Source organism: Tetrao urogallus (genome assembly GCF_951394365.1).
Source record: "Tetrao urogallus genome assembly, chromosome: 2".
Classification (NCBI taxonomy): Eukaryota; Metazoa; Chordata; class Aves; order Galliformes; family Phasianidae; genus Tetrao; species Tetrao urogallus.
Genome location: NC_136814.1, coordinates 36,880,529 through 36,901,728, shown reverse-complemented (window position 1 = coordinate 36,901,728; position 21,200 = coordinate 36,880,529). Strand labels below are relative to the sequence as shown.

General features: G+C 40.9%; 1 protein-coding gene across 1 annotated transcript in view; it reads left to right on the top strand.

The window, feature by feature from the left end:
- Window positions 1-3,002: 3,002 nt before the first annotated feature.
- Window positions 3,003-21,200, top strand: part of MTR (5-methyltetrahydrofolate-homocysteine methyltransferase) — a gene marked incomplete at both ends in the record, with an annotated part of 45,784 nt that continues 27,586 nt past the window's right edge. Inside the window, 11 exons of the mRNA XM_079550088.1 lie at window positions 3,003-3,030; window positions 8,229-8,443; window positions 10,230-10,319; window positions 11,178-11,247; window positions 12,306-12,398; window positions 12,490-12,596; window positions 13,821-13,880; window positions 14,225-14,319; window positions 18,654-18,754; window positions 19,097-19,158; window positions 20,020-20,087. Coding sequence (XP_079406214.1) covers window positions 3,003-3,030; window positions 8,229-8,443; window positions 10,230-10,319; window positions 11,178-11,247; window positions 12,306-12,398; window positions 12,490-12,596; window positions 13,821-13,880; window positions 14,225-14,319; window positions 18,654-18,754; window positions 19,097-19,158; window positions 20,020-20,087 — 989 coding nt within the window. The remainder of the gene's footprint in view (window positions 3,031-8,228; window positions 8,444-10,229; window positions 10,320-11,177; window positions 11,248-12,305; window positions 12,399-12,489; window positions 12,597-13,820; window positions 13,881-14,224; window positions 14,320-18,653; window positions 18,755-19,096; window positions 19,159-20,019; window positions 20,088-21,200) is intronic.

Here is a 21,200-nt window from a genome sequence, read left to right as displayed (position 1 = left end):
AGGGCATTCTCATTGCAAGTTCTTGAAGGTTTCCTGCAAACAAACCCTGCAGCAGAATAAGGACAGTGACACACATACAACTCTTAGCACTGCTGAGTATGGTAATCACTGAAAATAAGTCAAGATTAAGGACTCAGAATCTTCCAATAAGCACCACAAATCATATTAAAGGTAATGTTTCTTCTAACTGCTCCCTTGTTGGATGGTCTGGTTTGATAATCACTGCCATCAGCCAGTCAGTGCTCTTCTGCTGAGCCTCTGGAGAGTATCTTGCGTTGGTTGCACTCACTCAGTTGTCCATAAAGCACACAGATTAAGCAGAATCTGAGAGTGAGGTGCTGCTGCCTTCTCTTCCTGCTACTGTCCTTTACTAGCTCTGGAGACTGTACAGCTGCAGACGAATCGGATTGGAGAACCGTTCTCACTGAAAATTGACGTTTAAGGAAGTGCCCTGTGAAGGCTAGAACCTGCACGGGGACAGGCATGAGAACACGAGAATGGAGCAGGGTAGAATTTAGGACTGTCTATTTGCAGTGGTGCATTGTCAAACTGGCTCAAACTGGTTGTGAGACTGCGGAGTAAACAGGACTATGCGAAATGATCCTTGTCAGAAGCACCTTCAAACTTCCAGCTTTTTTTTCTTGCTTTTTTTTTTTTTTTCCTACTGACCTACTTTGCAGCAGTTACACAAACAATCGCATCAGTGCACGCATGGACGTGCTGATCTGTGGTGCAAAGATCTGCCGCCACAAAGCAACTGTGGAGACTGAGCTTGTTAGCCTGAACTGCTGTCAGAGAAAAATCCCATAGTGTTGCATGGCATGACAAAAAGGCTGGCAGTTGTAGAAAGTCAAACAAGGCAATACACTCCCCTGAAATCACCTGATTGAATGGTGCTTAAAGTTGCTTATCTCCAATAATGTGTGAAAATTCTGTGTGAAAGTGGTAAAATTAACCAGTCTATAGAAGTAACTGATTTCTGTACATTATTCCACCTCCCGTGTTACACTTTTAAAATAATGATTTTCCAGACAATCAGCAACTTACACTGGAACTTCAGGGCACAATTTTGCAGTGAGAGTTTGGGCTGATCACTGGACTGGTTTGCCCAGGGGTCAGGTCCGCTCTGTTGCAAATGTCATCATTCAAAACCAGAGCATGGTCTCTACAATGCAAGTTCAACTATGCCCAGTTGATTTTTAGGCGTGACTGTATTTCTTATGAAGCTGAATTAGACATATATTATTTAATCCTAAAGCTACATTTCTACATGTACTTGCATCACCATTGATTGAAGTGAGAGTTGATTTAAGTTTCTAGATCACATTAAATTCAAAGGGTTTGTAACCAACTGGTTTTATGTCTTAAAAATTTACTCTCAGAATTTGAGTGTAAATATTTAGCGTGTAGGATTAAACCAACCAAACACGTAGGTTGTCCATGAGCCAGCAGTGTGCCCTTGTGGCTGAGAAGGCCAACGGTATCCTGGACTGCATTTGGAAGAGTGCTGCCAGTAGGCTGAGGGGAGGTTATCCTTCCCCTCTACTCTGCCCTGGTGAGGCCACATCTGGAGCACTGTGTCCAGTTCTGGGCGCTACAGTATAAGAAAGACATGGAGTTCCTACAGCAAGTACAGTGAAGGGCTGCAAAGATGACCAAGGGTCTGGAATGTCTCTCCTGTGAGGAAAGGATGAGAGAGCTGGGCATGCTTAACCTGCAGAAGAAAACTGAGAGGGATACTTTCAATATGTACAAGTTACTTAAGGGAGAGTATCAACAGGATGGGGCCAGGCTGTGAGGGTGCCTGAGCACTGGAGCACGCTGCTCAGAGATGCTGTGGAGTCTCCTCTGGAGATATTCAAAACCCATCTGGATGTGATCTTGGGCAATGTGCTCTAGGTGACCGGACCTGAAGCAGGAGGTGGACTAGATGACCCCAAATGGCTCCCACAACCTCAACCACTCTGAGATTTCTTCCCAACTATCACACACAACTAAAGCTCAGACATCTACAGGAAGGAAACAAATTCTGTTCTGTCCTGTTACACAGAATCTGTGGCCTCTATATCTTCATGTACAGTGCAGAATTTTCTTTGTTTGCTGAAGCTACTGAACTGAGGAAAGCAGGACAGGCTGCTCAGCAGTCTATTTTACATTCTTCCATTTTCTTTTCTTGTTTTGAAGATGGAGCTGGTTAAAATGCCAATGCTGTTCATGGTTACTACCGGCATCTGAGCTACTGACATTTGTTCTGAGTGCAGCGGTTATTCCCTTCAGTTATTCCAGCTCCTGGCAAACTTGAGCAGTGGTTCTCCTTAGTGTGACTTCTGAGAGGCTGATCTGCAGCAAGAACAGACCTGCTTCTTTCCTTCACAATGTGAGTCTTCAGATAACAGGCTGAAGGCTGTACTGACACAGCAGAAAAAAAGTGGAACTCTTAAGACAAAATTAAACACGCTTTATTTGCTTTGTTCACCTGTAAAGCAAACCGTGCTTTAAGTTGCTCATTTCGTACAAATTGGTGATACACAACACGCAGGACAAAGACATCTCGTCACACGGGATGGGTTTGCTTCCTTAGCGCTGCGGAGGTCGCTAGGGGCGATACAAGCGCTCTCGCCATGTTCCAGAGGTGCTTTTCCCAGCTTTCCCCAGCAGGGGGCAGGCCTTATCGTCGGCACGTAACGCTACGAGGAAAGCCGGATGGGAGGGGGGGACGTTTTCCCCATCCAGCCCCGAGCAGAGCCGCAGAGTGGAAGCAAGCCAATCCCTCAGCCTGGCTTTTAGCCCGTTTGCTGCAACAGCGGCGGCCGTTGCCTCATTCCCGTGGCAGACCTCCGCCTGACCCCCGAAAAGCGAGAGACTGCGGGCGCGCGAAGCGGCTAACGGCCGCGCTAACGGTTGCAGCGGCCGCCCCGCTCAGGGCGGGGCTCGCGCGTCAGGGGGTGGCGCGGCGGCCCCACGGCTCGTGCTCGCCCGACGGGCTGCGTCGTGCCGGCAGCATGGCGCGCGTAGCCGCGGACCCGCCGGGTAACGGGCGCGTGCGCTGTGCGGGGCGGGGAGCGGCGACGGCGGGGGGCCGCGGGGGGCCGGGTTGCGGAGCCGGGCACGTGCAGCTGTTTCGCCCGCTAGGGGGCGCGGCGGCAGCCTGGGGGCCGCCGCTGGCGTACTCGTGCCGCTCCGAGCGGGCCGGGTACGTGCGGCTGCCCTGAGCGCTCAGCCCGGCCGCGAGCGGAGCGGAGATGGAGCTGGTGAGGGCGCTCGTTCCGGAAAGCTGTCGGTCGCTTCCGTGCGTGCCGGTGTCTCGGAGGGGCTGCGCCCAGACCTGTCCCGTGCCGCCGGATGGAGTTCGGTCGGGAACAAACTAAAAATGGAAAACAGAGCCCGCCTTCTGAGGCTGCCGCTTTGTAGCGAAGCCTGGGCGTGCTCGCAGCTGTTCCTTGGTTCTAAGCCACAAGTCGCATTTCCTGGGTTAAGGAAGATATTAAAAGCGGAGGGGAAGTAAAATCAGCCCCTTTTGGCGTTGGAGTATTTTTAAATGGGCAGTTCTGCCTGCCACCGCTTTCTGCTCTGTGCAGGGATGCCGGGCTCTCTCCCTTATAATCCTTTTCAGGGAATCGGCTGTGCAGCCCCTGCTGTGCTCTGGGTGGTGCTGAGCAGGCCTGCCGCCGTTCTACTCGCCGGCTGCCCGAGTTCCTCTGTCTGCTTACAGCTTTGCCACGTGCTGGGTGCTGTCACAGCATCGCTGTCCTGCCGCCGCAGAACCTACGCGTGGCTGAAACGGAAAACGGGAAGGGGTTTTTCAGCAGCCTGAGCTGAGTCCAGCTGTGTATCCAAGAGCAAGTGCTGGGTCGCGTGCTTTGGTCGCAACAATCCCAGGCAATGCTACAGGCTTGGGGCAGAGTGGCTGGAAGGCTGCATGGAGGAAAAGGATCCGGGGGTGTTGGTTTACACTCAGCTGAACGTGAGCCAGCAGTGCGCCCAGGTAGTCGAGAAAGCCCAGGGCATCCTGGTTTGTATCAGAAATAATGCATCCAGAAGCAGCAGGGAGGTGACCGTCCCCCCTGCACACAGCTCTGGTGAGGCCACATCTTGCACGTTGTTTTCAGTTTTGGGCCCCTCACAACAAGAAAGACATTGATGCCCCGAGTGTATCCAGAGAAGGGCATCAGAACTGGTGAAGGATCTGGATCACAAGTCTTAGGAGCTTAGGAAGCTGGGATTGTTTAGTCTGGAGGAGGCACAGGTGAGACCTGATTGCTCCCTACAACTGCATGAAAGGAGGCTGTGTGACAGCAACAGGACAAGAGGTAATGGTCTCAAGTTGTGCTAAGAGAAGTTCAGATATTGGATATTGGGAAACGTTTCTTCTTAGAAAGAGTGGTGAGAAAATGAAATGGTCTGCCCAGGGCAGTGGTGGAGTCACCATCCCTGGAGGTGTTCAGGTAATGTGGAGGTGTGGCACTGAGGGATGTGGTTAGTGGCCGTGGTGGCGGTGGGCTGACAGTCAAACTGAGTGGTCTCAGAGGTCTTTTCCAACCCTAATGATTCTATAGTTTGGTGATTTTCTAATGTTTGAGAACAATGGCTGTTGGAGGAAAGTCCTGTTTCAGATGGAAACAAAAGCTGCCTGTGGGAATGTTTGTGGATCCACACTGCGCAGTCATAAGGCAGTAGTTGATGATGAGTATATTTGGTAGTGCAGCAAAGGATGCGTGTTCTCCCTGTCTCTTCAGCAGCAGGGCACGCCATGCAGTGAGACCCTGCTTGGGTAGGAGGGGTAACAAATAAGTTAACAATAGGTTACTGCTGAGAACCTGTCTGCTGACTCTTGCTATGGTTCGTGAAACTCAGTGCTGCCACAGGGCATCCAGCTGAGGAAGATTTAATTAATCAAACAGCGAGTGATTACAAAATTGTCATCAGTTGTTTTTGGCAGGCTAATAGCAGGAGCGGTCTTTCTAGCTGCTGTTGTCTATGGTTGGTGTTTTTCTGCATGCTTTTTAATATACTGTTTGAATGGTGGAGAAAGCTTGCTGAGACCTTTGTGAGTCAGTGTTAGTTTGTTGAATTAAAATAAACAATTTGTAGCTGCTCTGCTGATTAGGGCAGAACCTGGTCAAACTAGTGAATGGTGTTTTAAGTGTCTAAATCTCCTTGTAATTCCTTAATTCATATTGTTTCACAATGAAGTGATAAAATGTCTACTTTCACAACTTGGTTGGGTATTTAAAACATTGGAAGCAAATTGTAATCCTTTATTTCTTCCCAGGGACTTGTTGCCAAATGGCTTTATGCTAATAGATTTATAACATAAGTGCATAAATAATAAAAAGTGCCTTTTGAAAATCGTAGCAGGCATCAGAAAAAAAAAGTGTTTTTAGGCAAATTGAAGGAATGTCTTGTTTCATCCCTGGGGCTGTTGAGCTGCTGCATTTGGAAATGTTAGGTTACAAATGGGCAAAGCTTATATCTTTTAGTCACAGAACAACTGTAAAAGTAGACAGCTGTACTGGGGAGACGTCTCAAGTGTTGGGCAAAATTACTTGGTAATGTCTAGAAGTGATAAAAGTTGCTTTAGCTGGTTTCATTTTCTTTCCAGACTAGCGACTCCCTTGTTCATATGACAAATCTGAATAAAGAGGGAACCAATTTTCTAAGGCTCCCCAGTGATCTTCATAAAAATGCTTTTTTTCCCCCCCAACTTCTGGCTGAGCAATTTGAGGTAGGAATAGGGCTTGTAAATAAAAGAAAGTAATAAAAAGGAAACAGCAAGAACAGACTGATTTCCTTTGCTTAGGAATATCTCCAAGCATTTTTTTCATTTATTCTCTAGCCGGCTCTTGCATCCTGACTCTTTTTGAGAGGGGAATTATGAGAGTTGAATGTTGAATGAGGAGGATGGTTCTTGGTTTAGTAGAGCTGACTGCCAGCCTCGCTTTTCTCCCAGGGATAGAGTTCAGCACTTTCTAGCATTTTTATGAATTGATCCTGCCTGATTTCTGGGCTCTCCTTGGATTTGTCAGTAGACTTTATTTCTGACTTGAAAATTGCATTGTCTGTGTGCCAGAGCACGTCTCAAAGCAGTGTGGGTTTCCTAATGGATGAAGGGTTGACCCTTAGCAAGGATAGGTGAAATGGATTTTAAAGAACTTGAAGTTGTGCCATGCTTTTGTAGCATGAAATCTGTCTGGCAGTGGCAGCCACCATCATGATTCCCACACTATTTTCTGTAGCCTCTTTAAGATACTCCTGAAGAGGTACAGGTTTTACAAGCTTCTCAGAGTAAGGCTCTTTTCAGCCTTGGGAGCAGAGATTAAGCAGAAAACTGCTGCTATGGGTAGAAAACAGGACGCTATAGTTGTGTATCTTCAGCTAAGCAAGCTGTATAGAAAGCAAAGTGGGCTGCGTGAGGTGCAGGGTCCAAAACCAAAGGGATGGCTGAATGTCCGTGTGCTTCCCAGTGTGTGAGAGAGAAGCAAAGGGTACGAGGGGCAAAGGCCTGTGGCATGGAGGAGGGGGAGACTGCAATGGCATGGTACAGCTGGTGAGGCTGTAGTGGTCTCCATGTTGTATCACTGACCTTGGGACCACTTTAAAGTGAAAGCAAGCTCTCACGTGTGTCTCATTGGGTTACAGCTCTCTTGATGTGAAAGAGTTACATTTCATATGAGTCTGCAGTGCAGGCGCGCTTTCTGATATGCAGTATTTGGGTCTTGCTTTTGAAAGACTTTAGGTTGAAGATTGACTTTATTTTCATGAATAATTTGATAGTTTAATATGAATAGGTTTAAGCTTTTGTGTAGGAAGCTGCTAAGCCTGCCTGTTTGGTGTTCAAAATTTCTACTTGAGGGTGAGGTGTTTTTTCCTTTTGGTACTTTTATCTTCCCTTCAGTTGCTTCATACTTGTTATAACAAACATGTTCACTTGAAAATTTTATTTGGCTTCTCTTTTTGGGAGAGCTGATTTAGAGCAGGTCTTCCTTGGTTTTTGTATAAATATAACCTTGTAATACTTGACCCTGGGCCTCATCTTCTCTGTAGCATTATTTATTTTGAGTAATACTGGTGTCAAAACAGAAGTTGCACTACAAGAATTCAGAAGGAAAGATTCAAAGTCATTAGTAGGTACAATGATTATTAAGTACTCCCGCCTGTGAGTTGTGATGAGATATAAGGACATATTTGTGTTTCAGAAATGATGTTTTTTGCAAGTGTTTTGATGATAATGTAACATGTTATCAAAAAAATGCAAAACAGGTGTTTGCTCAGAGTAAGCAAACACAAGCTGAATGAAAGAGGATGAACAATTGTGCTTCACTCATCAACATGCTTGTAGAAAAATAGGAGGAGTCTAAGAGCAGGAGTTGGATTACTTGATTTTGTGTTATCGTGGGCAATATATAGTTTTTTATTGTGGTTTTATTTATGGTTTTGAATTTCTGTATTATATTTGGGCTGGGCTTTCATTTAGATCATAAAGCATTAGAATACTGTATCTTCATCTCTAATAATTATTCTGAAACTTCAGTTGTTTTCTACTTCAGTGATAACAATGAGAAAACACTGAACAAAAATTTCCCAATCCAACATCTTATAATCAGCACATGGTTAGTCAGATTAGTTTTATTCTGTCATTGCTGCAGAGATCTTGTGGTTGTGCAGAATATTATCTGGCTCTTATCTGTTTGTGTATTGTAGCATCTGTTCACTAACACAAGTGCAAAATCATTATTTACTATTCTAATGCAAGAAAGAGGTCCTGTAGCTTTTTGTGAATTTTGGACTCAGTTGAAGAATTGCTTTTCCTTGGTCCTGCCTTCTGGTTGGCACTTGTGTGTTACTTACAGTATGGTGTTTGGTACCAAGAAGCAGTTCTGCGTTGTTCAGTTGTCACTCTAGTTGAAGTTATTGTGCTTCTCAGTGTTGGAAACTAGTTTATATGAGAGCTTGATGTATGCCCTTGTGTACTGCTCATACTGATATTTCTGTGGCCAACTCTATGCAGATGACTGTACTGAGGTGAAAGACCCATTGAGTGTAATTCTACGTAGATAGATGCAGCTGATGATGTGATTGGAGCTCTAGGTGGGATAAAGCAAATAGTGTTTGATTTCAGTATAGGATTAGTTATTTTATTCTTTCTTAAACGGAAAGAACTCAGGTTATTCAAGTGTATAGATTAGGAATTTCAAAGTTGCTTAAATACTGGATTTCTTTTCTTGCAGCATATAACCAGGAAAGTGTGGAAGACGAAATTGCATCAGTTCTGCAGGAGCGCATAATGATTTTAGATGGAGGCATGGGTACTATGATCCAGCAGCATGCTCTGGCAGAAGGAGATTTCCGAGGGCATGAATTTAAAGATCATTCCAAGCCTCTGAAAGGCAATAATGACCTTCTGAGCATAACTCAGCCTGATATAATCTGTGACATACACAAGGTAGGTAGTTCTGTCTCTTGACAGCAGAAGGAAGCAGAATTTGGTCTCTGTGCTCCCCGTAAGCTTCTAGCTCTCCTGTCTCTTTAGGGATTAGGGAAGTGAGTGCTAGGTAGCCAAGTGAAAAAGAATGAACAGATTTGACCTTTCTGGTTAGATGACCATAGCATTTGTGTCTTTGTTTCTAATGTCACTTAGCGTTTTTTTAATATTCCTTTTTGTCTTGTGTTGCTGCTGCATTTCTGTTAATTGTAGATATTTTTTCCTTTTCTCCTCCTCAGGTAGTAGTGAAAATGCATCTAAGTAGGACAGATTTGAATTCTAGGTGCATGTTTCTGTAATTGTGTATTAAAGGGCTGTTAAATGTGGCTGCCTGAAGCAGACCTTTCCATAGGGAACAAAAGGCTTTCTAATGAGTATGTATGCTTCCATGTTCTTTTTTTCCTGGAATATTAATGTGTGGCACAGAGAATGAAACAGTTTATATGTGTTCATTAGAAATTTGCAAACAGATTTTATTATTTCCATATCTTCAGTTAGACTTAAAAACAAACAAAAAAAACAAACAAACAAAAAAAAAACAACCAACCAGACTTGAAAACAACAATAAAACTTTCTTAAGTCTTGTATTTCTTGAGTTGCAGATATTTCTAGGTCCTTCTGCAATAATTTGAACAATTGAAAAGCACTGCAACTAATTGATATTCAGTTGAGGCCTTACTTTTTTTTTCCAGATGTTTATTATAAAGATTTGTATGTCATTGTTTAGAATCATAATTGGTATGTGTTTGCAAACCTTAGTATTTATTCTATATTTTTGTATTTACATTCTGTCAGTCTTTGAATTTTAAGAAAGATGAGTTGAAAAGAATCTTTGACCTATCAAAATTTTAGGAATAAATATTTGTTGATTGAGTTCAGTCCCAAGACTGTCAACTGAGCTGTAATTGTGAACTTTGGAATTTCTGTAGGCTGCTGGGCTTGTACTGTTAATCAGAAAAGCTGGTTTAACAGTTGAATTCCACATAGTTATTAGAGTGTTAGAGATGTAGCTTGAGATTGAATATTTTAGGTCAAACCAAATGTAAAGTTGGATAATCACATAAGAGTTACGGATGTCACCCTGATGAGAAAGGAAAGGAGGAAAGCAATTGAGAGAGGTTATCAAAACGAAGGGCAGAATATAAAAAGGTATTTCAGTTTGCATTGATTTCAGTTTACTTCACTTGTAATTAGTCAGCCAAACAGCAGCTGAACACTTAATTATTTCATGAATATGGGTCATTAGTTAAACTTTAAATGTGATCTGCACAAAATGTAATTCTCCTAAGCTTATATTCTGTCACAATGCTGCCTTGTGCTGTAAAGTTCCCTTCATAACGTATAAATTTTCTAATCGTTTGCTGTTGTTTCACTGCTGCTTTTCCCAGGTCTGCTCACAGCAGCCCTTGGTAGCTGATGGTGACTGGATAACTCCCTGCTGTGTCCCTGTGTAAAAATCCAAAATGTTCTTCAGGTGCTGAAATTAATAGCTGGGGTGGTTCACTAAATGTCAATAGAATGTGTGATTGACACTAGAATTCTGGAAGGTGATTATATGGAACGCTTCTGTTGCTTTGGTCCCATGCCTTGAACTGAGTAACTGCCTTGAGAACTTGATCTCCTTTGATTTGGGCGGTGATTTGTGACTCTGTTTTTTCAACAGGTTGAGACAAAATAGATAGGTTGCCTTTGTTCCAGCTCTGTTCTGAAAATTTTGGAGACTTTTTTACTCTCTCATGTTTTTCAGGAATACTTGCTTGCAGGTGCTGACATCATTGAAACTAACACTTTCAGCAGCACTCGAGTTGCACAAGCTGACTATGGCCTTGAGCATTTGGTAAGAACTCTAAATTAATTATATGTTTAAATGTTTTTTAATATTTTGGTCTTAGCAGCCAGAATTAATTTATTTGCCAGGTCTGTCAAGACTGTTTATTGACTGCATGCTGTCTGTTGGGCCAGGTGGTAGGGTTGCAGCTCATTTCTGCAAAAATAGAAGGAGGACGATTATATTCTCTGTGTGTGACAGTTGTGGTATGCCTCTTGCTAATGGAAGCACAGGGAATAATGGTCTGTCCTAGATTTTGTTTGAGCAGTAGTTCTCAGTTCTGTGAATGTGATTGGTAGGCTTCAGTGCTTCTGAAGTATCAAGTGCCACAATGGAAATGTGTTTTTTCCTGGGTGTTGTCTGCACAGTTGACTCTCTGACCTGGAGGTCTGTTGCAGACAGGGTAGGGTTGTGTTGGTGTTAATGTGGAATTGCTTTCAATCTTGTGTATATCATACCTACTCTGTGGTATGTGTTCTGAAAATCAAAGGGATTTGCAAAAGAAAATAGTTGAAAGTATGCTACTTGAATAAAAATTGAGTTTAAAAGTAGGTTAATTTTATCCTCAAAGTTCTGTTCTTTAGCTTTTGTTGACTCAGAAGGATTTAATTATTACCTTACAAAATTAAATGTTCTGATAAGCAGCTGTAGGCTGACACATGTGGGATGAGATCAGCCATCTATCTTGCTGAGATGTATAAAGCTGTTCTATCACGTAGCCTTGAAAGGAACTTGTGTGTTTAATTTGTTATAAGCAGTCTTTAGAGTGTATTGCAAGCTTCAGAATGGAGGAGTTGTATTTCTTTCAGGGTGTATTACACTGTTTTGAGCTCAGGGTTTGTTTATAACTGTCTGTTATTGTTCTAGGCATATAGATTAAACAGAACCTCTGCACAAGTGGCCAGAAAAGCAGCAGATGATGTAACTGCTCAGACAGGTAAACTGTACTTAAGTTCTTATTCATTTGTTGTTTTGACCTGCCTTGCCACAATCTCTGAGATGTTACTAACCAGAGGAGGAATACAGTCTGCAGACATGAAAACTTCATTTTAGCGATAGCAACTGTTTTGTATCATAATTAATACCACAGGGATTTCAGTATGTTTACAGGATCTGGTACTTAATGTGATCTACAGTAAAGCTATCTTGAGCTTGGCTGTTTTAGACTGCAGGCAATGCATATGTGCTAGATGTGTTTTAGAGAAGACAGACTGAACAGCTTATAAGTTATGTAAGTTTGAAAGGTTTAATTCTTACAGAATTAGGATAGCTGATTATATGTGAACGTGGACTACCAATTACTTCTGGTGCAAATCTCGTGGTTTGACTCTACCCAGCAGATACTGGAATCTGCTTAATATCTGACCAACACCTGTAAATGTGCAGTCTTCTATTTTCAGGGCTTCGTGTGAGAAGATTATGACTCATTTCTACTTCTGTGTTTCAAGGACAAGGAATTTTGTCTTGTATTCTGGCATCAAATTCTATTTCAAACTAATGTGCTGTTGCAGATGAAAATCTTACTGTTGTAATTCATCCTATGCAGTAAAAAATGTAAGATTTGAAATACGCTTTAAAAAAAAAAAGAAAAGAAAAAGAAACACAGCACTTTTAAAATTTTACGAACGCATGCCAGACCATTCAGATCATGTTATTTAACAAAAAATACCAGGATAGTTCTATGCTGTGCATAGGTAGTTGAGTGAGGCTTCGTATATCAAAGAAAAGTGATACTAAAAGAAAAACAAATTGAGCCAATAGCTTATGATTGTCTTTTGCACAGACATTCTTCTGTCTTATATATGTGGATTGAACATCTTGGATAGAATTAAAACAGAAAAAGTTGTCTGTACTGGGTGATCTTGTGTGTTAACCAAAGGCCTGGTTTAAGAATAGTTTGATAGTTCTTGATCTTTTTTTTTTGCTTTGAGAAGGCTATCACTGTAGAACTAGAGGTACTGTATTTTATTTTTCTTCTTCTGCATGTTGGTTTAGGAGTTAAGAGATATGTTGCTGGATCAATGGGTCCAACAAATAGGACACTTTCAGTGTCACCATCTGTGGAGAGACCAGATTACAGGAACATAAGTAAGTATTTATAACCATTAAATTACTTGATTTGGGTGATAGATTGAAACAGATACCTCCAGGTGAAGTAAACATAATTCCTGTTTTATAGCTTTTGATGAACTGGTTGAAGCCTATACAGAACAAGCCAAAGGACTTTTGGATGGAGGAGTAGATATCATGTTAATAGAAACCATCTTTGATACAGCCAATGCCAAGGTGAGGCTTGTGGGGAAAAAAATATAAATTGGTTATATAAATAATTAGTGTACTACCTAAGGAAATTCAATATGGTACTTGAAAGAGCAATCAGCAACTGCTTATTAAATATGTGTCAGGACTAACATGAAGAAAGGAAATATTTTTTTAATGATAAAACAGCCTTTTCCAGAATTTTTCTCTCAATATGTGCTGTTAATATCTTCCTAGCTGTTTGTACCAGCTGTTCTCTTATTCCCAGGAGCTGTGCTCTATTGCAGAACATCTCCAAATGCATTTGATATTTTTATTCTTCAGTATAAGCAAATCTGGTATATTTGTGGTGCACATTGGAGAGGGGCTGTCCAGTGTATGTGACTGGGGGAGTGGGAAAGCTTGCAATGGTTTTTTGTTTGTTTGTTTGTTTTTGAGGGAACTTGATACTGCCTTCAAATTTAAAAAACAAAAATTAGGAGTAGAGGATTAGGAGGATAGGGAGGATAAAATATTTCTTAAAATTATTCAGTGTAGTAATAGACTTGCTATGGGGCTTAAAACTTGCAATTCTATATAGAAAAGTCAGACTGGATAAGCAAACAGCATTTCTTCAGGCTTCTGCCATGGGCTGATTAACATGCAGTGTTATGACTCATCCTTTACAGATATGACCCGTCATCGTGGAGTTTTGGCTAGGACTCCATAGTTTTAACACTGTGCTGAAGGAAGTTCATATTCACGTGCAACGTTCTTATCCTAAGTAGGCAAGCAATTTTCAGGAACTTGAAGGGGTCATGTCAATCTTTACTGTTAAGATTTGTGTTGGTCAAAGTTCTTTGCAAACTGTATGTCTAGATAGATTCAAGAGCAGTGAATGTGTACAAAAAGTAGTACATATAACTTGTGTTTGGGGCAAGGGTTGTGCTGCAGACTGGAGGGAGAACTATGTGCTGATGTGATTTGGAGTTCACAAGCATCTGGTTCTCATTTGGTTATCCCACAATACTTGTTTTATACCTGTTACCAAAATGTGTTTGAAAATCTAGAAGATATTAGAGATAAGGAGAAAGCCTCTTGATTGTGGTGAGATTACAGGCAGTATTGGGGTTGCAAGTTGCATGAACAGCCATAAAAGTAACTAAAAATATTAATGAAAACAAAAGCTTACCTGAACAAACAAAAAATCCCAACAAACAGAAGAACCACCCCTAAAACCCGTTAATAGTTTTGCAATTTATTCTTCTCTAGGCAGCTCTTTTTGCACTCCACAAGTTGTTTGAGGAAGAATACACTCCTCGACCCATATTTGTAAGTAATTTGTATAGTACTTAATATTTTACGTATATATAAGCTAGATTTGTGAACTAGATGGTAGTTCAGTAAACCCTTCTGAAATCTGTCTGGAAATGAACGAAATCAGTGTCTTGGAAAAGTACATTTTTGTGATTGTGAACGGAGAAACTTTAATGTGCAGGGCTTTATCAAATTAGTCTTAGCTGTGTTCAACTAATTAAAATAAGCCTAACCCTACTTTGGTTGTCTCATCACTTTGAGTGGACTATAGGTTCATCTGTTCTGATTTTCAGCATTTCAGCCTTTTAAATTCTTGCTTTTATTGATTTAATTCTTCTCTCTGTTCACTTGGTAATTAGGTTTCTGGAACCATCGTAGATAAGAGTGGGCGCACCCTCTCGGGCCAGACAGGAGAGGCATTCGTCATTAGTGTTTCACACAGTAAGCCACTTTGGTAAGGAAATGTATCTCTTGCTTAGTAAGTAGTTTGTAGAATGTGATTCTTTCTTATTTTGACCCCTTGTTCATAGTGAAATGGAAGTTACACTAACAGTTTTCAATTTTATCGCGTGTATTGCTATTTAGTTCTGCTATGGTTCCCTCAGCAGAAGTTATGTTTCCAAAGAACACTGAACTTTAAAACATTGCTGTAAATAATTTGGTGTGCTGTGTTTGTAACAACCTGGAAATCACAAGTAGGTCGAAGCATTTAAAAAAAAAAAAAAATTCTGGCATCTCTTACTATCTCAGATTGTGCAAGAAGCTAATCCCTGGTGGGCAGAACATACATCTTCTTAGAGGGAAGCAGTGTCAGCTCAAAATATCTCAGGATGGATCGCAAGACAAAATAGTGAGATTTCATTCCAGTGTTCTTTTTACTGAATTTTTACAAAATTGTGTTTTTCTCCAAGATGTGCATTTTGGTTTTGAGAGCTCCTGACTCTACCGCTTAACTCCTGTTCTTATCTGTTGAGGCCAGAAGGAAAAAAAAAAAAAAAGTATGAGATTAAGACTTATGAAGATGCATACTAGTAGCAGATTTTGGCCATTGTACAAAGTCTTGCATATTAATTTGAATACTATTTCCTATTTCTCTATTCTGTGTTTCTATTCTTTTTCTACTTTTCTACTTTCTTCTACTTTTTCTTTCAGGTTGGTTCTTCTCACACAAATTTATGAAGAAAATATATATTTTTTCCTAAGTTATTTTACTTAAAATATGTAATTCGGTATTAGCAGTGCATACTATGCACGTTGTGATGAGCCATTGTTTGTTTTTACAACAAAATTCCAGTGAAAATGCACAATCTGTCATCTCAGTGATACAAAAGCAGAAGACTGCATTCACAGTTTTACTGACTGCCCTTGAGGCTTCACTTTCCCAGACCAGACGGTGCTCCAGAAGTAACATATGGAGCCTCTTGGAACAGAGTAGTAGTTGACTCTTTTGCTCAGCATCACAGTTTAGTGATATGTATTTGGCATATGTCTATCTCAGATAAGATTGCTCGTAACTGTCTTCTCTCTGAAGGGCAGAGAAGGGCACTGGAGCAGAAATTAAGGATTTGTTAAATAAATTTGTTAAATAAAGCTATCTTATATGTCTGAATGCTTAGGGCTTGTTTCCCATTTGTGCAAAGGCTGCTACACAGCACTGTGGCAGAAGGTTCTTAGTTGTGGGAGCAGACTGCATTTAACAGTTCATCTTGGCAGATTGAGATTGCGAGTCTTCAGGGTTTAGGAAAAAGCTGATCAGACATAGTATCCTAGGAATCATGTTCATGCTTGTAGGGGCCTGTTCACATATTTCCTTTTTGGTTTTGTATTTCTTGTTCAGGGTGATGCATTGTCCTTCAGTCGGTTTGGTTTGGGGTCTGCCTAAAACATGTGTCCTCTGTTTAGTTGACAAGATAGCGGCTGAGAAATGCGTGAACTGTTACTATAAGTGCTGAAGGATGTGTTGCCAGATGCGTGCTGCAAAGGAAGCTCAGGTGTGGAATGAGTTTTGTTTGTGTTATTGCTACTGTGTTAAGATATATCCTGAGTTCAGGACTCTCATGTGGTGTTTGTTCTGGTCCCAAGGGCACTCTGCAGTCTTAGCTTTCACAGAAGCTGATGTATCACTTATATGAAGCAACGAGCAAGGAAGGGAGATAAAATTCAGGATGATGTTGTGATGATTATTACTTCTTTCAGCAGCACTGTAAACATCTTTCAGGTTTTACTGTGCTTTTAGGATGGTTTCTAGAAACCAGGATCACAATGAAAAAGATCTCTTATGTACTTTCTGAAATATAAATTTTCGCTTCTAATATCAATACAGACATTTTGAGTAAAAACTGCATTTTTGTATGTGTGGCTGAATGAAGGAAAACATGATTGTTCCACTTATGTCAGTAGAATTGTGAGAGCTTTAGTCACGCAAAGACTACAGCAGAAGCTGTAGTTCTATCTGCGTCACTAAGATGTAAAATAATGTGCTGAGCAGATTCAGTTGCCCAAACTTAGTGCTGCTTTGAGGTGTCCTGGGGGATGCACTCAGTGTCTTCCAAAGTTGACATAATTTATGTATAATTTCTAAGCAGAATTATTGAGTTCGTGGCTTGAAGCAATTCTTCCTCTTCCAACCTTTTTTTTTTATTCCTTAGAACAAGGCTCTTTTTCAGTCTGTTGTTCTCATTACACATGTTCTCTTTTGCATTTAGAAAATAGGTATGTTGCTGTAGTTTGAACTGAACTTGGTAACGGATGTTAAAAATAAGAAGGGACTCTTCGGGTAAATATGTCAGAAGAGACAGGCCAAAGACAGCATACCTTCTCTGCTAAATGAGAAAGGAGAACTGGCTGTAACAGATACGGATAAGGCTGAGGTACTCAATGAGTTATTTGCCTCAGTCTTCACTGGGAGCCAGGAATCCCACATTCCTGAACATGTAGGTGGGAAATGGGGCAGCAAACACCTCCCCACTGTAAGGATTGTGACCAACTCATGAGACTGGATGTGCACAATTCCATGGAGCTGGATGACATGCATCCCAGGGTTCTAAGGGAGCTGGCTGATGTGGTTGCCAAGCCACTTGCCATCATGTTTGAAAAGTCCCAGGGGACTGAAAAAAAGAAGGCATCACTCCCATTTACAGGAAGGAGAGGAAGGAGGACCTGAGGAACTACGGGCTGGTGAGCCTCACTTCTGTGCCCAGGAAGATCATGGAGCAGACACTCCTGGAAAACATGTTAAGGCATGAGGAACAAGTGGGTGATCCAAGACAGCCAGCATGGCTTCACTGAGGGAAGGTCAGGGAAGGACCAATCTGATGGCCTTCTGTGGTGGAGTGACAATACTGGTGGACAAAGAGAAGACAACTCATGTCATCTACCAGGACTTTTACAAAGCCTTTAACATGTTCCCCCACCACATCCTTACCTCTGAATTGGAGAATTTGAAGGGTATGCTATTTGATGGAGAAGGAATGGATTGCAAGGTTGCAGTCAGAGGGCTGTGGTCAGTGGATTTGTGTCCAGGTGAAGGCCATTAATGAGCGGTGTCCCCCAGGGGTCCATCTTGGGATCACTACCCTTTAACATCTTTATCAATGACATGGATGGTGGGATTGAGTGCACTTTCAGCAAGTTTAATGGTGGCACTAAGCTGAGCTGTACAGTTTATAAAGCAGAAGGAAGAGATGCCATCCAGAGGGACCTTGATAAATTCAAAAGGTGGGCTCTTGTGAACCTAATGAGGTTCAACGAAGCAAAGTGCAAGGATTTGCACTTGGGTCAAGATAATCCCAGATATGTATGAAGACTGGGAGAAGAACTCCTCAAGAGTAGCCCTACTGAATATAACTTAGAGGTCCTGCTGAGTGAAAAACTAAACATAAGTCAGCAGCCCGGAAGGCCAGTGGTACCTTGAGTTCCATTAGAAGAGAGGTGGCCAGCAGGGAGTTGATTGTCTCTCTCTACTCTGCCCTCGTGAAGCCCCAGCTGGTGTACTGCATCCAAGTCTGGTGCTCCTAACACAGAAAAGGTGTGGAGATTTTGAAGAGGGTCACGAAGATGATCTAGGGGCTGGATCACTTCTGCAAAGACAGGCTGAATGAACTGGAGTTGTTCAGCCTGAAAAAGAGAAAGCTGCAGGGAGACCTCATCATGGCCTTCCAATATCTAAAGGAAGTTTATAAACATGAGGTAAATCAACTTTTTACCCAGGTAGATACTTATAGGATGAGGCAGAGTGGTTTTAAACTAAAAGAGGGAAGCTTTAGATTAGAAGTTGGGGGAAATTTTTTTACCAAGAGAGTGGTGAGGTGATGGAACAGGTTTCCCAGAAAGACTGTGGATATGCTGTCCCTGGAGATATTTAAGGCAGGTTGGTAGGGCCCTGGGCAATCTGATGCAGTAGTTGATGTAGCTGTTAGAACTCCATACTTGAGGTCCTTTCCAACTCAAGCCTTCTATCATTCTATGCAGTTGCTTTCAGGATGATGTCTCTTTACTCCTTAATTGTGAAACAGAATTTTGATTTACTATTCCCATTTCAATTCAGACTTGTCTCCTTCCCCTTTGCCCTTTTCTTGTTTCTTATGATTCTCCTTTTGCACAGGTTTGTTTTATAGATGGAAATTAAATTAATTAAAGAAAGGGGAGATCAGACTGGTTTTCTTGAAGATGGCTGTGTGAATCAGTTGTTTCACTACTAACATTCATTTATCTTGTGTGTAACTTTATCTGACATTTTAATTAAAAAAAAAAAAAAAAACCAACAGTATTTAAAATTTTATCTTTCAGCATTGGCTTAAATTGTGCTTTAGGAGCGGTTGAAATGAGACCATTCATTGAAACAATTGGAAAATGTACAGCAGCATATGTCATCTGTTACCCCAATGCAGGTGTGTTATGTGTGCATGCTGCTATACTTAGAGGGGGAAGAACTGTAACAATTGCATCTCATGGTATATAAGAGCTGAACTACCTTGAGAAATTACTGTTCCTGCCATTAAGAAGAGTTTAACAATTTTCTAAACTGCTTAAAATAGCTATTGTTGGTTCTGTGACAGTGAATCTAGAATGCTCTCTCGTGTGATTAATAGTCTGTGAGTAATGATTCCAAGTGTGATGAGGAATTCTAGTCTTCATATAAGTGTAGCTTTTTAAAGTATGTCTTTAATGGAATATAGTTCTGTTCTGGGGGGCTTTAACAAGTTGTAATGCAAAGAAAATTATTTTTCAAGGTCTTCCCAATACTTTTGGTGGTTATGATGAAACTCCAGAAGTGACTGCAAAGCACATAAAGGTATACAGTTTTTCTTGTGAAAGTGTCATAATTAATCTGCTTGTAGACAACAGTTCTTTGCTTATATTGGGTGCTTATTTGTTACAGTACTGTTTCTTTTCCTCATTTGGCCCTGAATGTCAGTTTGATTCTTTATAGACAGTTTATTGAATGATAGTGCATTCAGGATACTGGGTTCGGACAAGCTACTTAAGAAACTGAAAACTGTTTTCTCTTTGATTTGAGTAGCCTTCTTGCAGCTTTATCTGTGGATATTACTCATCTGTGCTTCTACATGGTTACTTTCCTGTTTTGGAGTCATTCAAAAAGCTGAGTAGTTTTTATAAACTTGGTGAAGTTTTACAGAGTTGTTTGGGTAGAATACCTGATGCTTGAGGTGTTCCAGTGCAAAGTGTCTTTTCAAGTGCTACTTGATAAGTGCAGGACAGAACTATGTGGCCAGTGTTGGAAAAACACAGTATCTGTTGCGTGTTAATTCCATTTTATGCTGTAGTACATGTGGTCTTTGATATTCATGTAAGTTTTTATCTGGGGCTTCACTATAAAATAGACCAGTTTCAGATCTAGTTTCCTAAAATTAGGTGTTGGAATTTCTGGGTAGCTCTGGGTGTCCGCATTTCAGAACAAATTCTAAAGAGCAGAAATAATATTTGTTTCTTCAACTATTTTTTTTTTTTTTTTTTTTTGGTCTTGTGATCCCCAGAATTGCTTAAAGTTTAGGGGGGAGAAGAAAAAAAAAAAGAAAAAGCATATATCAGTATATGTGTGTGTGTGTGCATATACGTATAAATGTGTTATATATTTTTATAAGATGCCTGTATTAACTTAAAATTAAATTCTCTGTTTTCCTCCTTTTTGCAGAATTTTGCATTGGATGGTTTGGTCAACATAGTTGGAGGTTGCTGTGGTACTACACCAGCACATATCAGGTATCTAATGAGCTGTGACTTAAGGTGCACTAGAAATTAAATTAAATGCTGCTTCTGAGGAGCAATATACCACGGCTTCTTACAGTTTTCTGGGAAGATGGATGACTATAAAAAGAAAAAAAAAAAAGCAATACATGGAGCAGAACCTGGCTTTCATAGTAATGTCTCATGAAGAATAAGTAGAGACATGGTTCAAACAGAGATTATACCTGTGCTGTTTTATTTTCTTGAGATTCTTGTTCTATAATTATTCTTCCTTGTTCACCATTTGATAGAATAGACTTCCTATCTTTTCTTCATTACTCTGTGTGTTCTTTCTTTGAGTGCTTTCTGGCACTCTTACTCGTAATAAAACTTCAGGTTTCCTTTGATAGTTGAAGAAATTGTAGCGGTGTGCTGGGGGAGTGTATGAACAAGAGATCTGGGAATGTTGTTCATCTGTGTTTGTTATTCATTTGCGCTTCTATGTTGCTACTTTTCTGTTGGGAAATCGTTCAGAAAGCTGAGCAGTTTTTATGAACTTGGAATGTGGAATGGGAATGTTGAATAACAGCTCTGTTGATTGTCCTGGCCCCTCAGAAAGATCGTTTCTCATCTTTCTTACTATAAGTAGGTCAGTGGAAAAACTTCCCTTTTTCCACCTAGGCTTAAAAGAGAAGGGGCTCTTATGGTTTATTTTTATTCTGATAACAAACTGAGAGGCATGTAGAGGACAGCATGTGTCACTTCTGCCTGGAGCAAAGAGAAAGATGGTAACTCATGATCATCATGAGTCATTCCAGCATCCAAGAAAAAAATCTCAGCTAAGAACAATGTTTACCACTTGTTTTTTTTGTTTCTCTCGGCAATTATGTGGCTTTGGTAAATTAGGAATACAGTAAGTCAGCATGATTGAAGTGAGGGCTGGTGTGGTATTACATAAATTTTCCCACTGGCATAATATTTTTGCATTCCGTATTTGATAGATCTTTATTTTTGTAGGTTCCTTGCATATAGTGGTAATAGGATCTTCTAATAGTATGTTTTTGACTTTAGCTGCACAAAGTGAAACGTGCTGAGTAGTCTTGTGTGCTACAGGCTATTATATGTCTAGCATATTACGGTTGAGTATTG